General features: G+C 36.2%; 2 protein-coding genes across 2 annotated transcripts; one reads left to right on the forward strand and one right to left on the reverse strand.

Moving 5' to 3' along the window:
* Positions 1 to 1,312: 1,312 nt before the first annotated feature.
* Positions 1,313 to 12,725, reverse strand: ccdc135 (coiled-coil domain containing 135). The gene is made up of 18 exons (XM_051883446.1): positions 12,272 to 12,725; positions 12,049 to 12,188; positions 10,678 to 10,852; positions 10,458 to 10,583; positions 10,140 to 10,334; positions 8,428 to 8,586; positions 8,140 to 8,358; positions 7,943 to 8,056; positions 7,717 to 7,789; positions 7,496 to 7,624; positions 6,934 to 7,062; positions 5,088 to 5,305; positions 4,696 to 4,911; positions 3,390 to 3,500; positions 3,204 to 3,314; positions 2,926 to 3,120; positions 1,701 to 1,840; positions 1,313 to 1,523 (listed from the first exon to the last, which is right to left on the reverse strand). The coding sequence occupies exons 2-18, from the start codon at positions 12,186 to 12,188 to the stop codon at positions 1,439 to 1,441; spliced, it is 2,535 nt and encodes an 844-aa protein (XP_051739406.1). The 5' UTR covers positions 12,272 to 12,725; the 3' UTR covers positions 1,313 to 1,438.
* A 135-nt stretch (positions 12,726 to 12,860) lies between these two features.
* Positions 12,861 to 18,162, forward strand: lcat (lecithin-cholesterol acyltransferase). The gene is made up of 6 exons (XM_051883447.1): positions 12,861 to 13,128; positions 13,350 to 13,506; positions 13,901 to 14,016; positions 14,099 to 14,194; positions 14,337 to 14,561; positions 16,016 to 18,162. The coding sequence occupies exons 1-6, from the start codon at positions 12,984 to 12,986 to the stop codon at positions 16,591 to 16,593; spliced, it is 1,317 nt and encodes a 438-aa protein (XP_051739407.1). The 5' UTR covers positions 12,861 to 12,983; the 3' UTR covers positions 16,594 to 18,162.
* The last annotated feature ends 1,205 nt before the right edge of the window (positions 18,163 to 19,367 follow it).

Raw genomic sequence — 19,367 nt, forward strand, 5'->3', positions numbered from 1 at the left:
TGTATAATCTATAGTGAAAATGGCAATAAAGATTTTTTTTATATATAATTTAAACTATACAATGTTCTTCTGAATTTTTACTTCAAGTGGCTAAGTCTGTAGGGCTATGCAATGTACAATACTATTACAATATAGATTTATGTAAAGCAATCTATAATGAATAGTATTTTATTGCAGTCCTAAAAAAAAAAAAATTAAGTTTCATTCAGTAAGGGTGCATTAAATCAGTCAAAAGCTGTAACTAAAGAACTTTTTTTTTTTTTTTTTAATGGCATGGTGTAACCACTAGATTCTTATAGTTCTATAAAAAGTAGCTTATAAATTATCTATCCTAGTGTTTTTAGACACAAATATTTATTTTTTGAGTTGTAGATTTGGATTTATACTTAGACATTCTCAAAGACAAATTTTTTGTCAAGGTTTAGATTTTTTCTTTTTTTTTTTTCTTTTAAAATGTTGATTTGAAGTGTCAGTGCAAAAACTAATTTTACTACAGTCAAACCTGAACACAGGAGGACATTTTGTTACACATAACATCAAAATTCAATAAAAATGTAACCAATGCTTTATCACAGCTTAATAAATCTGGGTCTGATCTGATTCCAACCTCTTTTGAGTCTTTTGGCTCAATTTTACCATATTGTTACAGCCACACCAGTTCATTTGTGTGTATGATAGTGTGTTGGTGAGTGGGTGTGTCTGTTTTGTACTCTTGATGTTTTAGAGTGTAACCTCTTCCTTGCAATTGTTTTTTTTTTTTTTTTTTTTGTTCTTGCTGATTTGTGGCTGAATTATTGATTTTATTTCACACATTTGCAAAAGCTTGCTGTGTTATAGTTGGGGTGGATGAGTCTATTTTGCACTCTTGACATTTAGGAGTGTCACCCCTTCATTGCTGTGCACTTTTTTTTTTTTTTTTTTTCCTGAAGTGGCTGAATTGTAGTTTGTACCACCAAAAGTTTCTCTGAGTTTTCCTATTTTTTCATATTTCCCATTCATTTCCTATGTCAGGTCATTTTTGACCGCGAAGGAGCCAAGTGTGACTTTTATTTTTAAAAGACTCTTTAACATATCCGAATCATGTCCATGATTTTTTTGTTCACATAGCTAATGCGGCAAAAGTCATCCCATTCTGATGAAGCAAAAAAATGTAAAATTTCAAAACCTAAAAGTTTAAAAGAAGCCCAGAGGGTTAAACCGTAGTGCGTAATTGTGGCTTAGTCACTTGACATTTAACTTTTTCTCATCATTTATCAGTTATTGTGTCTGTCTCTTGATATTTATCAAAACAAAAGGAAAATAACCCCCCAAATGATGCAACAGGAATATTTATTGAGGTCATATGTGACAGTTTGAGATATGTCCTGATACATGGAGTGTCCCAAAACATCATATAAAAAGATTGTGTGGCAGACCACTTGGATGCACTAGTCTTGTGTCACAACAAGTGACTGGCCAACCTTGGATGTCGTTTTAGTTTCTCCTCCAGCTCCAGATACTTCTGAGGTGCCCTCTCCTTGTGTCTACAAAAACAACATACAGATTTACTGTTTTAAAGCAAAATGTACCAACGTGCTTGTTTACAAGGCAAATATCTGCCCATACACTTCCAAAGTTAATTAGCTACAGTTGGTTAATTTAGCTACAGTTGTACCGTATTCAAAAAGGTCAGTATTCAACATATGATTTGAAATGCGTACCGACTGAGTCTCATAATGAGAATGTGGATCCTGAACTTGGCATCAGAGCAGTAGGTGAGGTAATCGTCCTCGTCCTTAACGGTCAAGTTGAGCTTATTCTTCTGGTACCACTGCTGCTTCTTCTGCAACTCCTCTGTCTCCTGAACAAAGTTTGAGATTATCTAAATTCACTACAAGCTTATTCTGGCCCTTTATGGGGCAATTTATCTATTCAAAAAACAAAACAAAAAAAAACATTAAAATTCAGCCAATCAGTTTGAAACGGCTTGTTAGCTCTGTTTTATGCTTGTACGCAATTATGAATTCATTATTAGTATTTAAAGGGTTAGTTCACCCAAAAATTAAAATTATATCATTAATTACTCGCCCTCATGGCGTTCCACACCTGTAAGACCTTTGTTGATCTTCGAAACACAAATTAAGATATTTTTTATCAAATCCGTTGGTTCAGTGAGGCCTGCATAGACAGCAATAACACTCCCTTTTTCAATGCACAGAAAGCTACTAAAAACATATTTAAAACAGTTCATGTGACTACAGTGTTTCAACCTTAATATTATAAAGCAATGAGAATACTCTTTGTGCACCAAAAATAACAAAATAGCGACTTTATTCCACAATATCCAGTGAAGGGCGATTTCAAAACACTGCTTCATGAAGCTTCGATTCTTTACGAATCATAGGTTTTGAATCAGTGATTCGGAGTGCATATCAAACTGCCAAAGTCACGTTAACTATTGAAGTTTCAAAACACTTATGACGTAACGAAGCCTCGTTTACTGAAATCATGTGATTTTGGCGCTCTGAATCACTGATTCAAAACAAATGATTCGTAAAGATTCTAAGCTTCATGAAGCAGTGTTTTGAAATCACCCTTCACTGGATATTGTGGAATAAAGTCGCTATTTTGTTATTTTTGGCGCACAAAAAGTATTCTCGTCGCATTATAATATTAAGGTTGAAACACTGTAGTCACATGAACTGTTTTAAATATGTTTTTAGTAGCTTTCTGGGCATTGAAAAAGGGAGTATTATTGCTGTCTATGGAGGCCTCACTGAACCAACGGATTTGATAAAAAATATCTTCATTTGTGTTCCGAAGATCAACAAAGGTCTTACGGATGTGGGACGACATGAGAGTGAGTAATAAATGACATTATTTTCATTTTTGGGTGAACTAACCCTTTAAAGAATGTGCTAAATCTTCTAAACTGAATTAGCTTGCCTTTGCAATTCTGCTCTGGATGAGGCTGGTTTTGTTATTAAGCTGCTGTTTAAATTCAGTCAGACAGTCTGTTTTCAGCTGGAGTGCTTCCTGGAGCGTGAGGGCTTCTGGTTGTCCCACTCGGGCCTGGAATGGAGCCAACAGGTCCAGCTCTTTCTCTTTCTGCCGCTGCTGCTTTTCTTTAGCCATCCGTTCCTGAGGAATGAAAGGAACCAGAGGTAGGTGGTAGTTTGGATCAGTGCAATGAAAGTGGTTGACCGTTTAAAGCCCTGATTCACCTTTTCTTTCATGTGTTGATGTGCCATCTTGTTCCTCAAAGTGTTGTATATAGAGATGAGCAGATCTGTATTACTTTCCTCATTTTCTCTCGAAGAAAGGATGGACTTAACCTGAAATGCACATGCTATCGTCAATATGATCTGCTAGGCAAAAACATTTGTTGTGGTGATTGTGATCTGTAACACCTCTTTTTCCGAATCTCTGATTTGAAGTTCAACCTTCTCCTCGTCTTTCATCAATTCCACAAGCATTTCATACAGCTGCAAGTTGTTGTAGGGTTTTGCAGAACGATCCACCTGAAGATGAAACAAGCCGTAAACACAAACACAACAAAATATAAACCATAATATTGATTTAATTTCTCGTGACAATCTTTCCATCTGCAGCGAAAATGCTGTGTAGCAAATCAGATGCTTAAAAAGACAGTTCCAACCTGATCAAACAAGAAAACGTGATTATTTTACAAAGCTGCAAGTTCGTAGAAATTCATATAATTAGATTTGTAGAAAAGCGTACTATTTGTAATAAACCACACCCCTACACCTAACCCTCAGTGATGAATTAGCAGGTCATCCGAAAACGTACAAACGAGATTGTATGAACAAGGTCGTATAAATGAGGTTGTACGAATGAGATCGTACATATAATTGGATTCGTAGAAAAGCGTACTATTTGTAATAAACCACACCCCTAAACCTAACCCTCAGTGACAAATTAGCAGGACATACGAAAACGTACAATCGAGATTGTATGAATGGCATTATAAGAATGAGGTCGTACGAATAAGATCATACATAAAGTTGGATTCGTAAAAAAACATACTATTTGTAATAAACCACACCCCTAAACCTAACCCTCAGTGACGAATTAGCAGGACATATGAAAACGTACAAAGGAGATCGTACGAATAAGTTCGTGCAAATTTGCCACCAGTTTGTCAAAGCTTTAAATAGCTTGAATTGTCATGAGACAGTGTTGGACAGTTCACCCAAAAATGACAAATTCTATCATTTACTTTTTTTTTTTTTTACTTTTTCTTCACTGGACAGAATCATTTTGGAGCCGAAGATTTCTATAAAATTCAGTTATTTGGAGTCAGATTTGGACCAATGAGATTTTACTGTGGGTGGAGTTATGCATCATGACTTGACAGAAATAGAAATGTCTTGTCGCTTATTCATTTTCTATATAAATGTTTTCTATTAATGTCTCATATTGCTATGACTTACTCTAGTAATTTTGACTTTATTCTAATAAAACATTACCACTTTAATCTTGCAATGTTTTGATTTTATTCTCTGATTTTACCACACTTTACCATACAAGGTCTATTGAGATTTTTCTAAAAACATTGTCTTTTTTTCTTGTATGTTTCATATGTTCCTGTTATGTTTCTTCTCAAAATCTGTTTTTTTTATTTTTTTTATTTTTTAGGGGCAATAAAACGTTGTATTACTTGACCAAAGTAATTCTTTATTTGTGACATCAGACCTGAAAGCCAGAAACCATCTGTGGAGTAAAAGCTTCTGCTTTCTGCGAGTCTGCCGCTTCTTTGGGCTTGATGAAGTTGAGCCAAGCTGGGATGATCCTGTCGTCCTCTAGATGATAGGTCACCCGGATCTGTCTATCAGGCATCATAAAGATCCGTTCAGCCACATCTTTACTTGCCGGCTTAGAAGGATCTCTGTGGAACCGCTCCTCCACCCTCTGTTGGAGACCCCAAACAAAATGTCCATGACCGTTTTTTTTATTGTTAGCAAAGCCACTAGAATCAAAATATGTAGAGTTTAGTATATTGTTGGTTAATGTTATACCTGCAAGATAATATTGGGTTAAACCGCTTAAAGGTTAAAGGTCAAGCCTGTTTGTTGGGAGAGCATTACCCTTAGAGGCCGTTGTTCAAAAGCCTCTCCAGCCCGAATCACTTTGATTTGCTTTCCATAAACAACATGTCGATAAAAGAGGAAGTCAGTCCGATCTTCAAAGGTTTCTGTCATTTCGAAAGGCTTCTCGGTTCTTCTGGCTAGACCGTCAGTGCGAGTATGACTATAAAAGTCCATCTGTCGCTCCGCCTCAGGAACTAAAGTGACGTACCTGTGGTCTAAACAAAATTAAACATTTAAAATACCAAGTTTGTTTTTTGTGAAATTATGTTTTAACTTAGTTACCAAACCCACATAAGTAAAAAAAGTAAACAATTAAATTTAAATCGAAAATAATCAGTGGAATTATTTATTCTAATTTTTGTTGAGCAGTATTCTGTATTAATGAAGTGCCCCCGAGAGCACTGACACAATTTGAGCAAAACTGGTATTATTAAAGTGTTAGTTTGCCCAAAAAGGAAAATTCTGTCATTAATTACTCACCCTCATGTCGTTCCACACCTGTAAGACCTTTGTTCATCTTTGGAACACAAATTAAGATATTTTTCATAAAATCTGATGGCTCAGTGAGGCCTGCATTGACAACAAGATAATTAACACTTTCAATGCCCAGAAAGCTACTAAAGACATATTTAAAATTTCATGTGACTACAGTGGTTCAACCTTAATGTTATGAAGTGACGAGAATACATTTTGTGTGCCAAAAAAAACAAAATATTGACTTTATTCAACAATATCTAGTGATGGGCGATTTCAAAACACTGCTTAATGAAGCTTTACGAATCTTTTGTTTTGAATCAGTGGTTCGGAGCGTGTATCAAACTGCCAAAGTCATGCCAGTGGTGAACCATTGAAACTGCAAAACACTTACGACGTGACGAAGCCTCGTTGTCACGATCACCGTCTGTTCCTGTCAGTTCCTGGACTCCATTTCCCATAATCCTCCCTGCCAATCACATGCACACTCCACACCAATCACCAATTGCCACACACACCTGTAGATCATTACCTGGACTATAAAGGACTTACACACACCACCTCATTGCGAAGTCTTGTTAACTGTTGTTGCATTTCTGAGCGTTTATTATCCTGTCTGCCTGTCTGTTCCCGTTACTGCCTGTTACCCGTGATCGACCCGTTGCTGCCTGCCTTTGATCCTTGCCTGGTATTCTGTTCTGTGAGTGATATCTGCCTGTCCTGACCATTGCCTGTATCCTGACTACGATTCTGCCTGTCCCTGCTGTTCCTGTTTGCCCCTGCTTTGACCCTGCCTGTACGACCAAGTTCTTTTATAATAAAGCTTGCGAATGGATCCCTGCCTGAGTCTCCCTTCGTTACACTCGTTTACTGAAATCACGTGACTTTGGCAGTTTGATACGCGCTCCGAACCACTGATTCGAAACAAAAGATTTGTAAAGCTTCGAAGCTTCATGAAGCAGTGTTTTGAAATCTTCCATCACTAGATATTGTTGAATAAAGTCATTATTTTGTTTTTTTGGCACACAAAAAGTATTCTCGTCACTTCATAACATTAAGGTTGAACGACTGTAGTCACATGAACTGTTTTAAATATGTCTTTAGTAGCTTTCTTGGCATCTGAAAGTGTCAATTGTCTTGTTGTCAATGGAGGCCTCACTGAGCCATCAGATTTTATCAAAAATATCTTAATTTGTGTTCCGAAGATGAACGAAGGTCCTACGGGTGTTGAACGACATGAGGGTGAGTAATTAATGATAGAATTTTCATTTTTGGGTGAACTAACCCTTTAAAGTTAACGAGTCATCAGTAATGTAACGAATCACGCTCACTGGCATCGGTAATATATAGAAAATGTGTGTTAGATTACATTTGAGGGCATCACTTCTTCCAGGCCTGAAATTCTCAGATGTCACATTGCTGTCTGTGTGTAGTTCTCGCTCATCAAGACAGTCACTTCTGTGTTTAAACCATTCCTTAATAGTGCTGGGTTGTGTGCCTGATAAAAAAAGAGACAAACTGAGAGTTTGTACACGCAAGCTAAATGCTAAAATATTATGCAAATAAATAAACAATTTATTCAGAATATTTATAATATTTTAATATGCAGAATATTTGTTTGTTTATTTATTTATAAAAGTGACAAAATGGGAATTTGTACTCAACATGTCAACAGGCCAAAGGTTAAATGAACATTCTTATAAATAAATAAATAAATAAATATTTAATAATAATACTTAATTTTTTTAATTATTATTAAATAATAATAATTAATGTTAATAATAATAATAAAGAATTATTAATAAATATATTAATCATACTTTATATAATACATTAATTACAATTTTTTGTTAATATAAATGTACATGATCAATATGACAAGGTATGTTTTGTTTGTTTTTTTATGTTGAAAACATCTGCAAGGGTCTTACAATCAAGGTCTTTATAATTGGTGAGTTTGGTCACCAGACCGTCTTTCAGAAGGTAAGGGGCAAACTTCTCCAGCTTGGCTTTCCTGTACTGGATAACCTTCATACCGCCTGGATAACGCATTTCCATATCTATATAAAAACGGAACATAGATGATTATCTCAAGAGATAGTGGATAATGGATGAAAGGCTATGTGTGAAAGTGTGAGAGTGAGGACTTGACCTTGTGGTGAAATATCTATTTTATTCACCCAAGATGGAGGCATTTCAAACACTTTCTGCTCATCCATTTCCTCCTTCAAAAGAAAAATTATTGGTGGTTACTTACATTCTTAGCATAAATATGGATAAATATCATGTTCAGTGTTGAATGGGCCCTTCAACAGTTAAATCAATAATGGCATCAAAATGAAATGAAAAATTAGAAATAAAGAACAGTTTTTCTGTACTTCTTCCTCATCTTCTGACTCTTGGTGCTCTGAAATGATTGACATAGATTGGCTGGTAAGCCCACACAGCATATACTCCCATTTTGATAGATCGCCCATGTCAAAGGTCATCTCCTGCAGACACAAACAGACCCGGTGAACTTTCCACTGCTTGTCATCTTCACATTAATATCACAACCACACTAAGAGATACTGACCTTACAACCGAAAGTGCAATCTTGCTTGTTGACCCAGTAGTTTTTATGGTTCCAGACGCTCTCTATGCCCAGAAAGTTCTCATTGGTGGTGGAGTAGCTCTTGCCTGTCGGAGGGTCAATGAAGAAGTTCTCAGGTACCTCCCGGTTCCCTGAGAGCACCAGAACCCAGCTGTGAACTCTCAAGCCCAGAAGAGGGTCGGGTGGTGGACGTTCTTTCTCCTGTTTAAAAGGAACCGTTGAAAATGCAAATCAAAAATAAAACTGAATTTCACTAAAACATTCTCTAACCTTCTGAAGTCTCTCTGCTTCCAGTTGCTCCTTCAGTGCAGCTGCTTTAGCTTCTGTGTGCCGTTTCTCCTCTTGATGCTTTTCAAATGTGCTGTGCAGGTCGCGTGTGGGTTTCACAGAGTATTTCCGCGTTGTCTTCTTCTGTTCCTCTGTCTTACCCTGAGCAGATCATACAAAATAATCCATAACATGTAACAATCCAGTTTATGTTTCAGAAGTAACTGATTTCAATACGACCACTCAAGGAAATTGGTGTTAAAGCTGTGGTTTTCAACAGATGGTCTACAAGGTATCCAACTTATTCTACAAGGTATTTAACTTACGAAGAAAGTGTAAACTGGTGTCGCGTCAGTTAAGCTTTTTCCATAAGTTGAATAGGGAAGGCGTAGGATGTAGCGTAAGCTTTTTGAACTGCGAGAGTTTTACACTTTCTTCGTTTGTAGAATAAGGAAGCCGGTCTGGTGGAAGCTAGATATTTTACTTCATAACTTGTTAAATATGGATTTTTTTTTTTACACAAACGCATCGCTTCACTTCAAAAGGCCTTTATTAACCCCCCCGGAGCCGTGTGGATGGATGTGGATGGAAGCACTTTCTTCAGCTCATACTCCCCACTCACTGCCATTATAAAGCTCGGATGCGTCAGGATATTTATTAATATTTCGATTTGTGTTCATCAGAGAGAAGAAAGTCATATACACCTAGGATGGCTTGAGGGTGAGTAAAGCTTGGAGTAATTTTCATTTGAAAGTGAACTAATCCTTTAACTTAATTTTTCAAAAAAAAAATTGTGACATGAAAAAAAATCACAATTACCTTTTTTAATTATTAAAAAAGCCTTTTTTTCCCCTCAGAACTGGATTTGAAAACTCACAATTGCGACTTTATATCTCACAATTCTGAGAAAAGAAGTCAGAATTGTGAGATGCAAACGCAATTGTGAGTTATAAAGTCAGAATTACGAGTTTATATCTCGCAGATAACACACAGCTGCAAGTTATAAAGTCAGAATTGTGAGATATAAACTCGTAATTCTGAAAAAAAAAGTATTTTTTTCCCTCAGAATTGGACTTAATAACTCGCAATTGTGAGTTTATATCACACAATTCTGAGAAATGAAGTCAGAATTGCGAGTTAAAAAGTCTCAATTATCTTTAAAATTGTTTAATTCCGTGGCGGAAACAAGCTTCCATAGCATTGTCCCACCATATGTATGTAACAACAAGTAATATTAAGTCAGACTAAAAAGTAAAATTTAGTAATGTACAACTATATAATCATTTTACATCAATAATTCATGCCATTTTACATCAATTTTTAATTTCTGATTATAGTTTTGCGATTTAGGAATCAGAAAGCATGTAAATACATTAATATGATGCCATTTGCATGCCACAGGTCACAGGCTCTCAATTTTATTTATTTTCCTGCTCTGTATCAGTGTTATTTATTTTAGTATCATTGAGATACAGTTTTAGTTTTAGTTAACTATATTAACCCTGCTCTGTATATCTATCCACCGAGGGGCCTAAAAGAGGCTGAAAACTCATTTAAAGTCATCACATATAAAAGATCAAGCAAACTGACTGAGTGATGAGTTCATTTGTTTAAATTTTCATGCCATAACAATTGTTTTACATGCTATGTGTGATCTAGTGTATGGTTTTAACTATTGTGTATGGTACTTACTTGATCTAGTGTATGGTACTTACTTGAATTTGAGGCTGCATTAAGGGACATTCTTGCTGTGACTGATCGAGAAGACACATCTCTTTTGTCGCGTACCCACTGACGCAGTAAGCGTTGTATCCTGCGCCCAACAACAGGCTGCACAGCACACTGGAGAAATCAAAACATGTGCCTCTCTGAGTCTGCAGAACCCAGGTGGGTGATGACAGCTGCTTGGGCTAAACAGAACAGAAATGAAATAAAAAACATGTTTTCGAGTCCAAGAGGCAAAAACAACCCTCATAAGTCAAGTTAGATCAAGTTAAACACAATTAATAGGGATACAGTCAGAAAATTCTCACAAATTCAAATGGTGGATCCAAGAGCTCCAAAGAGAGATAATCAGACACAAAACTGGCACATCCCTCCCAGCCGTACAGCTCAGGATACGGCAGCAATGTGCTTCGCAATGTGGTGCTTACAAATTTCTGTTGAAATACAGTGAAATAAGAAACCATCATGAAAACAAAAGTCTTTTGTGGTAATGTTGCCATGTCTGGAAAGCATATTTGCTGTATGTACCTGAACACCGCACTCATTTACAGGGCACAGAAGGAGCGGTTTGTTGTCAGGATATAAAAGCGCATACTGCTGACGGAAGTTTTCAGCCATCGCAAGCATGAGCTTCTCCTGTGAGGAATTCTCCTTGTATGAGGATGGACATTTGGAAAGGTCCACTTGAGATCTTGGCTTTGCTCTGAAACACACACACACACACACACATATATAATATATATAAATATAATAATATATATACACACATGTATTATGTAAACAAACTTTTATGCTAGATGCGATGAATCATGATTAATCGATTACACAGCACTATTAATCGCGATTATGTATATTAGTGCTGTCAAATCGATCACGATTAATCGCATCTAACATAAAAGTTTGTGTTTACATAATATATGTAAACACAAACTAACTTTAGTCTTCACAAAATAATTTGTTATATATATATATATACCGATACTAAATTTCTCCACCGATACCGATAGCCGATTATTCAGAGTGATATCTGACAGATATAATCGGGCCCTGACTATCTGCTGTTTTAAGACTATCGCACAAAATCAAATGCAGTGCATTTTCCTGCCCTCTTTTGATTTACAGGATATATCGGCCCTGACTATCGGCTGTTTTTAAACTATCAGCTGATAGCCGATAGTGTGAAAATTCACTTTTATTGGCCGATACGATTATTGGCCAATATATCGGTGCATCTCTAATATATATACATACAGTCCAACCAAAATGTATTCAGAGACCTTGAACATTTCATTCATTAATACAGTTTATTCACTATAGTTTAAAAAAAATGGTAAGGCATGTTAGCAAAACATGGTCAGGTCAAAGTGTCTGAATAATTTTTGGTCAATTTTTTTTTTTTTTTTAATCAATTTTACTGGTAGTCAACTGTATGAAGAATTTTTGGGTATGTCACAGTTTACTTTATTTTGCTATCCTCACTTACATAAATGAACTATAGTGTCCTGCACCCACTTGTAAAAATATATCAAGAATGTCTGAATAATTTTAGGTTTGACTGTATATATATATATATATATATACGCACAAATTATTTTGTGAAGAATGGATGACTTGCACTACCTAATAATTTTTTTTATTTTTTTTTTTAAAACAAAAAAACAATGAGAACGACAATTAAAAGTTGTTTTAAAGACAATTAAAGAGTTGTTTGACCTTGGTCTACTACCCCACATGCGTGACCTGATATACCACCCACCCATGTTTGTAGCTAATGATTAAGGCCATTGTAAACATCCAGCGTGTTCATGTGAGAGGAACTCCTATGGAGAAACACTGCTCATTGCTTTAACAGGAGGTTTCATGAGTTTACCACATGTTTATGAACTTTAGTAACCTCACATGTGTGTAAGTGTGGGGGTTATTCGTATGTTAGACAGCCTGCTCTCCAATTCTCGAACACCCTCCGGATCCTGCGCTCTCTCTTCTTCATCTGTTATAGTAGCGTCTTCTTCACAATCCGCCTCCGGCAACACCTCCATCTAAAACAAGTCATACACGTATTTAGAGATATAAATACAACTTTTAAACGAAAAGTTTAAATTTTAGCTGTATATTTACTCACAGTTCAATAAAGTGAATCTCTTCCCCGTTTGTCCTTAAATTAATTTTTTAAAGCGAAGATTAACACCATTGGCAGTAGGGTAAAAACCTGTTACTTGTTTACTTAGCGCAATTTGGTTTCCATAGCGAGGGTTCGCTGACGTTACAACGCGAGGGCGGAGTCGACACATTTTTTATTATTATTATTTTTTAATTCATTTTAAAAATGTTATATTTATAAATATAAGTATAAATGATAATAAAACAACTCATAAAAATATTTTAATATCTTTAAAACATATCAAAAGATTATTTAACTGCATTTTTTTTTAACTACTTCACTTTTTACTTTTTGTTGTGTTTTTGAGATCCATGTTTTAATCTTGTACTGTCAAGATTAAAAACGGAGAAAAAACATCTCTCGTTGTCATCAAAAATATAGGCTAATATGCACATTTCGTGTGTTGTTATCTTTTCAGCACACTAAAATGATTTTTGTTGTGCTTTTGATTGACCCAAGCTTTTTTCTTCGTGTATGTTTGCACCTAATCCTATTGTGATTGAAATATATCCTTATAATGTAATCATTACACACAGTAGGAGCTCACAGTGTGTTTACAGTCCGGGGACCTCACGTTCTGATACACTCACCGCCCCCTCGCGACGCCTCACAGGGCGAACGCATTAATAGATAGCGCTGGAGTCAAAGGCAGACAAACACAGACACAAGCACTATGGGATGTTCGCGTTCTTTCGGATGCTTTGCATTTCTTCTGATTGCACTGCACCAGACTTCTGGATTCTGGTTATTTAACGTTATCTTCCCTCCGACAGCCAAACCTCGCGTCATAAATAATAGCACTCCTCCTCTTATCATAGGTAAGCAGTCTTACATTCATAGTTTTGGATATATTTTGTTTGAAGTGTTTTCTATAGGATTTGGTTCATTCATTTAGTAAATTAGCCTACATAAGGCAACCTAGACAAGATAACAGATTTACCTCACTTTTAGACCAGTTCAAACTCATATTTTGTGCAAGGTCCATCTTTGGTAACAAGATATGTGTCTGATTTTTGCTTTTTTGACCCCTTTGGAACAGTACCTGGAAATCTGGGTAACCGCCTGGAGGCCAAAATAGACAAGCCCACACTGGTGCACTGGATGTGTTACAAGAAATCCGAAGACTGGTTTACTCTCTGGATTGACCTAAACATGTTCATGCCCATTGGAATTGACTGCTGGATTGATAATATAAGGTAAACCGACTATGGAAACAAACTTTGACAAGAAATCTTTTGTAACATTATAATTTTCTGTCACTTTTGAAAACTTTTACAGTATATACAGTATAGTTTTATGCTTGAATTTTAGTATTACTCAATATTTAAACCTCTGATTTATTGGCAACTGTTTCCTAATCATCCTCAGTTCTGTATTTCAGGTCATTGACCTTTTGTCTATTGCTTTTGGAGGATTCTCAAAGGCTGATGTCATAAGGACAGGCCAATGTATCATAACATTAGTATCAATCTACTGTTTATTATCAGAAGCTGCGATATATTTGAACTGAAGTCATTTATACAATACTTTTAAAACACAATTTCTTGTTTTTCTTTGATATGAATGTAACAGTTGTGTCTTTTTGTGCAGAATTGTGTACAACAGGACAAGTCGCAAGACATCGAATGCACCCGGGGTGGAGGTCAGGGTCCCTGGATTTGGACAGACGCACCCTATAGAGTTTCTTGACTTAAATAAGCTGACAGGTGAGAATAACATCTCAAGTAATTGGACTTCTTACATCACAACATCTGCATTTTCATCCTGATGTACATTTTTTTGTTCTAGGTTACCTTCATACCATGGTTCAACATTTGGTCAGCATTGGATATGTGCGAAATGAGACTGTCCGTGGTGCTCCGTATGACTGGAGAATCGCTCCAAGTAAGTTAAATGACAACAACAATCATTTCACCATAGCACAAAACAAATAGTTGACTGTAGCCTTTACATCTGGACTATTAAACTGTAGAGCTCCAACTCAAATCAAATATATCTGTGAACTTTTATGTTTGGTGCTACATAGATGAGCAGGAGGAGTATTTTTCACGTCTGAAAAACTTGGTGGAAGAGATGTATGATGAGTACAAGCAACCAGTCTACCTTCTGGGCCATAGCATGGGCAACAACTACATCCTGTATTTCCTCAACCAGCAGACTCAGGACTGGAAAGACCATTACATTAAGGGTTTCATCTCTCTGGGAGCACCTTGGGGTGGCGCTGTCAAGCCGCTCAGAGTCTTAACATCAGGTACAGTGAATAAGTATTTCTTATTTAAATAATTCCCGCCTAAGGCACATGCAAAAAAAAGGATGAGGCCTGGTTGTGTTAGTTAGTAGTGTATTGAAACTCGCGGTTATGGTAAGGGGTGTTTATTTCCTAAACACACTCGAAGCAGTTGACCAATCACAACACACGTGTCCAGCCGACCAATCAGAGCGCACTGCACTTTTCAGGAGGGGCTTTATAGAGACAGGAACTAAACAGAGCGTTACTGACAGACTGGGAAGAGAGGTGCTGCAACAAATGTCAAATATGTGAAAAATAATGTGTTTTTTGAACATTCAAGCATTAAAAACCTATGCTTGTTAAGTCTAACGTCATGAGTCACCACTTCTGGGTCCAAAACCATAGACTGTAAAAAAAGACGCACCTTCACTCTCTTCCATTGTAGTAAATGAAGCCACCAGTGTGCCAATATGGCGCTGACATCTCGAGTCTGCGCATAGTGAACTTGGAGCCTGAGTCTGCGAAGTGGAGCCGCGATATCAAGGTCCCGCCCACATTCTCGTAAAATCGTTTATTACTGCAGAACAACTCATTATGTCGGTGTGAAATAAACAATTCAGGAAATGTAAAAATTAAAGTTAAAGCTCCAATCTCCTCCTGAAGATCCAGAAAAAAGTCCGTTGGTGCTTCAGTGACTACTTCGTTCAAAGAAGCTGTCAATCTCAGCTGTCAATCATGACGTCAAAACCCGCATTTTTATAGCATCAAATAACTAACTAAAAACAAACTTATTTAAAGAACGAACACTTTAAATAACATCAGCGTGATAAAAACTGCCTAAAATGACAGAAACCATCTTTGGAGAAAAAAAAATTGACATGTAATTTGACTTTAGTTTGTCTCACGTCCCATTACATTACATGGAGAGGGCGGGGTTTATGACCTATGCTGCATCCAACCACCTGGGGGCGATCAAGACGCTTTGGCTTCACATTTCAGGACTCGTCATGTAGCACGCTTGGTCCAAATGCTCTACCAGTTGCCCCAAGAAAACAACAAACGGTGCCAATATACACTTACAATGTGATGTAATACTACCAAAAAATTATAATCCTACACTTTACCTCCATACTGAAATCCCAGATGGCCAGACAGTGATTCATCTTTTATAAATCATTAAAAAAGAAATTGTCTGGGACGCCGTCAGCACAGAGACTGTATTGTACACCGCATGTTTTTAAAAGCTTAGCTTACATGTGTAATATGAATAAATAGTGCTCATAAATGGCTGTTGAGATAGTATTCTCAAGTGAAACGAGTAGAGGCTTGGACCCAGAAACAGCATTCTTTACGTCACGACTTAAAGCAGATTCTAGTAGACCCCAAAAACTTTGTAAAAGAGCATAATATGGCCTCTTTAAATGAGTTTTGGTCTTCATTCTATGCCTTTTGGTCTTCATTCTATGCCTTTTTAGGTGAAAATGATGGCATACCCTTCGTGTCCAATATAAAAATCCGTGAAGAGCAACGGATGACGACCACAAACCCGTGGATGATCCCTTCTGAAGAGGCGTGGTCCAAAGACCACACCTTCATCTCCACCCCCTTTTTCAACTACACCAACCAGGACTACCAGCAGTTCTTCAAAGACATTGACTTTGAGGACGGCTGGTACATGTGGGAGGACACTAGAAACCTCACAGCCGGCCTGCCCACACCTGGAGTCGAGGTCTACTGCTTCTACGGGGTAGGACTCCCAACTCCGGTGACCTACGTGTACGACGAGCAGTTTCCAAACGCCGACCCCGTAGATATTATTTACGATGATGGCGATGACACCGTGGACAGCCGCAGCATGAGTCTCTGTAAGCGGTGGATAGGAAAGCAGGACCAGGCCGTGCATGTGACAGAGTTCAGAGGCCTGGCTCATTTGGACATGGTCTTTAATCACAAGGTGCTGGCGGCAGTCCAGAGAATCCTGGAGGGAAAGTACCATGACGAGAAGCACGTTAGCATTGAACAGCCTCCATCTCTTAGCCTTAGTTTTGTGTGACATATTCCCAACTGTACACTGGTATCATGCACAAAAGTATTGCTGCGTTCACGCCATTTTGTAATTACCATAATTACACGATGACAACCTGTGACGTTCTACTTGGAGATGTTCATGTCCTCGAACACAGAATAATGCATTTCTATGGCAACACCAAAATGAATCTGCAGCGGACACGTGACATGTGGTACAAGTCAGAGCTCTCTGAAAATTTTGAGTTCACAAGTTCTACGAGGACGTAAGTGCTTTTTAAAAGTCGAAATCTCGTAATTACAGTAATTCCAACATGGCGTGAACACACCTTATGTCTTAAACATCTCTTTGTATTGGTTTATATTAACTCTTTCCCCGCCATTGACAGAATTTTCCATAATTTATAAAATAACGCTTCCCTGCCATTGACAGAATTTTCCATAATTTATGAAACAACGCTTCCCCACCATTGATGGAATTTTCCATCATTTATGAAACAACGCTTCCCCGCCATTGGCGGAATTTTCCATAATTTATAAAACAACGCTTCCCCGCCATTGGCGGAATTTTCCATAATTTATAAAACCACGCTTCCCCGCCATTGACGGGATTTTCCATCATTTATGAAACAATGCTTCCCCGCCATTGGCAGAATTTTCCATAATTTATGAAACAACGCTTCCCCACCATTGACTGATTTTTCCATAATTTATAAAACAACGCTTCCCCGCCATTGGCGGAATTTTCCATAATTTATAAAACAACGCTTCCCCGCCATTGGCGGAATTTTCCATAATTTATAAAACAACGCTTCCCCGCCATTGACGGGATTTTCCATCATTTATGAAACAATGCTTCCCCGCCATTGGCAGAATTTTCCATAATTTATGAAACAACGCTTCCCCACCATTGACTGATTTTTCCGGCTTTCCGTGTTTTCACTGTTATACGGTAGGGGGCGCTATTACGCATTTTCTGAAGGAGTACAGAATCTCCGGATCAATCCACAGGCGAAAAAGGAGCAGAAATGATAAAAGCATTGCTTATGCATGTTGTAATCTTTGGGAAAAAAACATAGTTTTCTCAGCTTTTTGTTCTAAATGTTGCTTTTTTTATGAAACTTACCCACATTTAAGTGTTGATAAAAAAAAGAATGCATGAAAAAAAAATGTTTGTTTGTTTGTTTATTGCATGTTCAGATATCCATACAACAAAATATTATGGGGACAGTTAAATTTTTGTGAAAATGATCAAAAACGCCTGGTGGCTGGCAACTTAAAAAAAATAAATAAATAAAAATAAAAATCCTGGCGGGAAAAGAGTTAATAGGCATGATATAGTCATTTTTTTTTCTTTGTTACAGTGTAGAACTGTATTTGTATTATACAGAATTTTATTTAATCTGTACATTAAAGATTATAGACATCATAGCTCTTAAAGTATAAAATGTATTAGATGTTTCTTTTTTGTATAACATAGCATAACTTAAACTGTCTATGTTACCGTAATATGTTAATCACATTTCATGTATAAAAAAGGTCATATTAATAGTTAAATGGCTGCTTACTATAAATATAAAAAATATGATTATCCATATTAATGGTCCTTGTTATTTGTACACCTTTCTGTACACAGTACTGATAATACTTGTTGAACTCTGTAACCTTTGAACTGGTTTACAAGTTCTACGTCTAGTAAACATCAGCTTTTTGCAAACAAATTAAAACACATTAGACAAAGGTTCAGAGTTCACAGAAACTGGCAGTCATTTTGCCAGGAAATCTTTCCTTGCTTAGTTGGAAAAAATAATTGATCGTTTCTTTTGAAATATAGATATTTTGGCAGTAGGAATCTTTTAATCAGTAACTCAGTTTGGTAATATCTCTTTTTTCCTCCTTAAACCTCTATGATCTTTGAACATCATCCTCGCACTGAGTGAAACAAAGCAACCTACATGTGCAATATGACAATAATTCAATGATCAGCTCTTTAGTCATCACTACATGCACACTTTAGCGCAAATTTGAGTGCTTTTTGATTATACATTTTAATGCTTACTACACAATACACACAATTTAATTAAAATAATATTATTATTAAGTAAATATATTGTGTTATTCGTACATTAGTAGAGCACAATTTTGTATTTTTTCAGTTTGTTTTTTTTAAATGTCTATAAAGTTTTTATTTCGTTTTAGTATTTTAGTACTTACGTACTTAAATAAGTTTAACATTTTTATGGTTTTAGTTTTTGAAATAAAGCTGAAATATAATAAAATAAAAAACATTACTTGGCAAATAAATGAAATTTTAAGTTGAATGCTAAAATTACTATAACTAAAATAAATTAAAGGTATAGAGAATTAAAAAAAACTAATAAAAATGTCAACAATATTATTAAAACTTCAACTAAAATGACAATGAAAATTGAAACTATAAAAAAATATATAAATATATTAAAAACATTAATAGACTATACTAGCATATAAATAATACTAATTTAGCATGGCTAGAATTGACTAGTTAGCATTGATGATCAGAGCTATTGTTTTTAAATAATAATAATAATTATTAAAGTGTATTGAGAAAGATTTCAATAACTGAATACAGTTAATACAATTTATATTATTCAGAAAATATGTAAAAGTATAACTTAATAATTTTGTTCAGGCAGGATCATTTTTTAGGCTAATTTGCTCTAGGTTTAAATATTATTTTAATAGGTTTTAACGTTTTATTCTGAAACATAGATTACATACAGACAGTCCTTGTAGTAGCTGTAGTCTTTAATTAGCATCTTA

This window comes from Ctenopharyngodon idella, chromosome 24 (genome assembly GCF_019924925.1).
Source record: "Ctenopharyngodon idella isolate HZGC_01 chromosome 24, HZGC01, whole genome shotgun sequence".
NCBI lineage: Eukaryota > Metazoa > Chordata > Actinopteri > Cypriniformes > Xenocyprididae > Ctenopharyngodon > Ctenopharyngodon idella.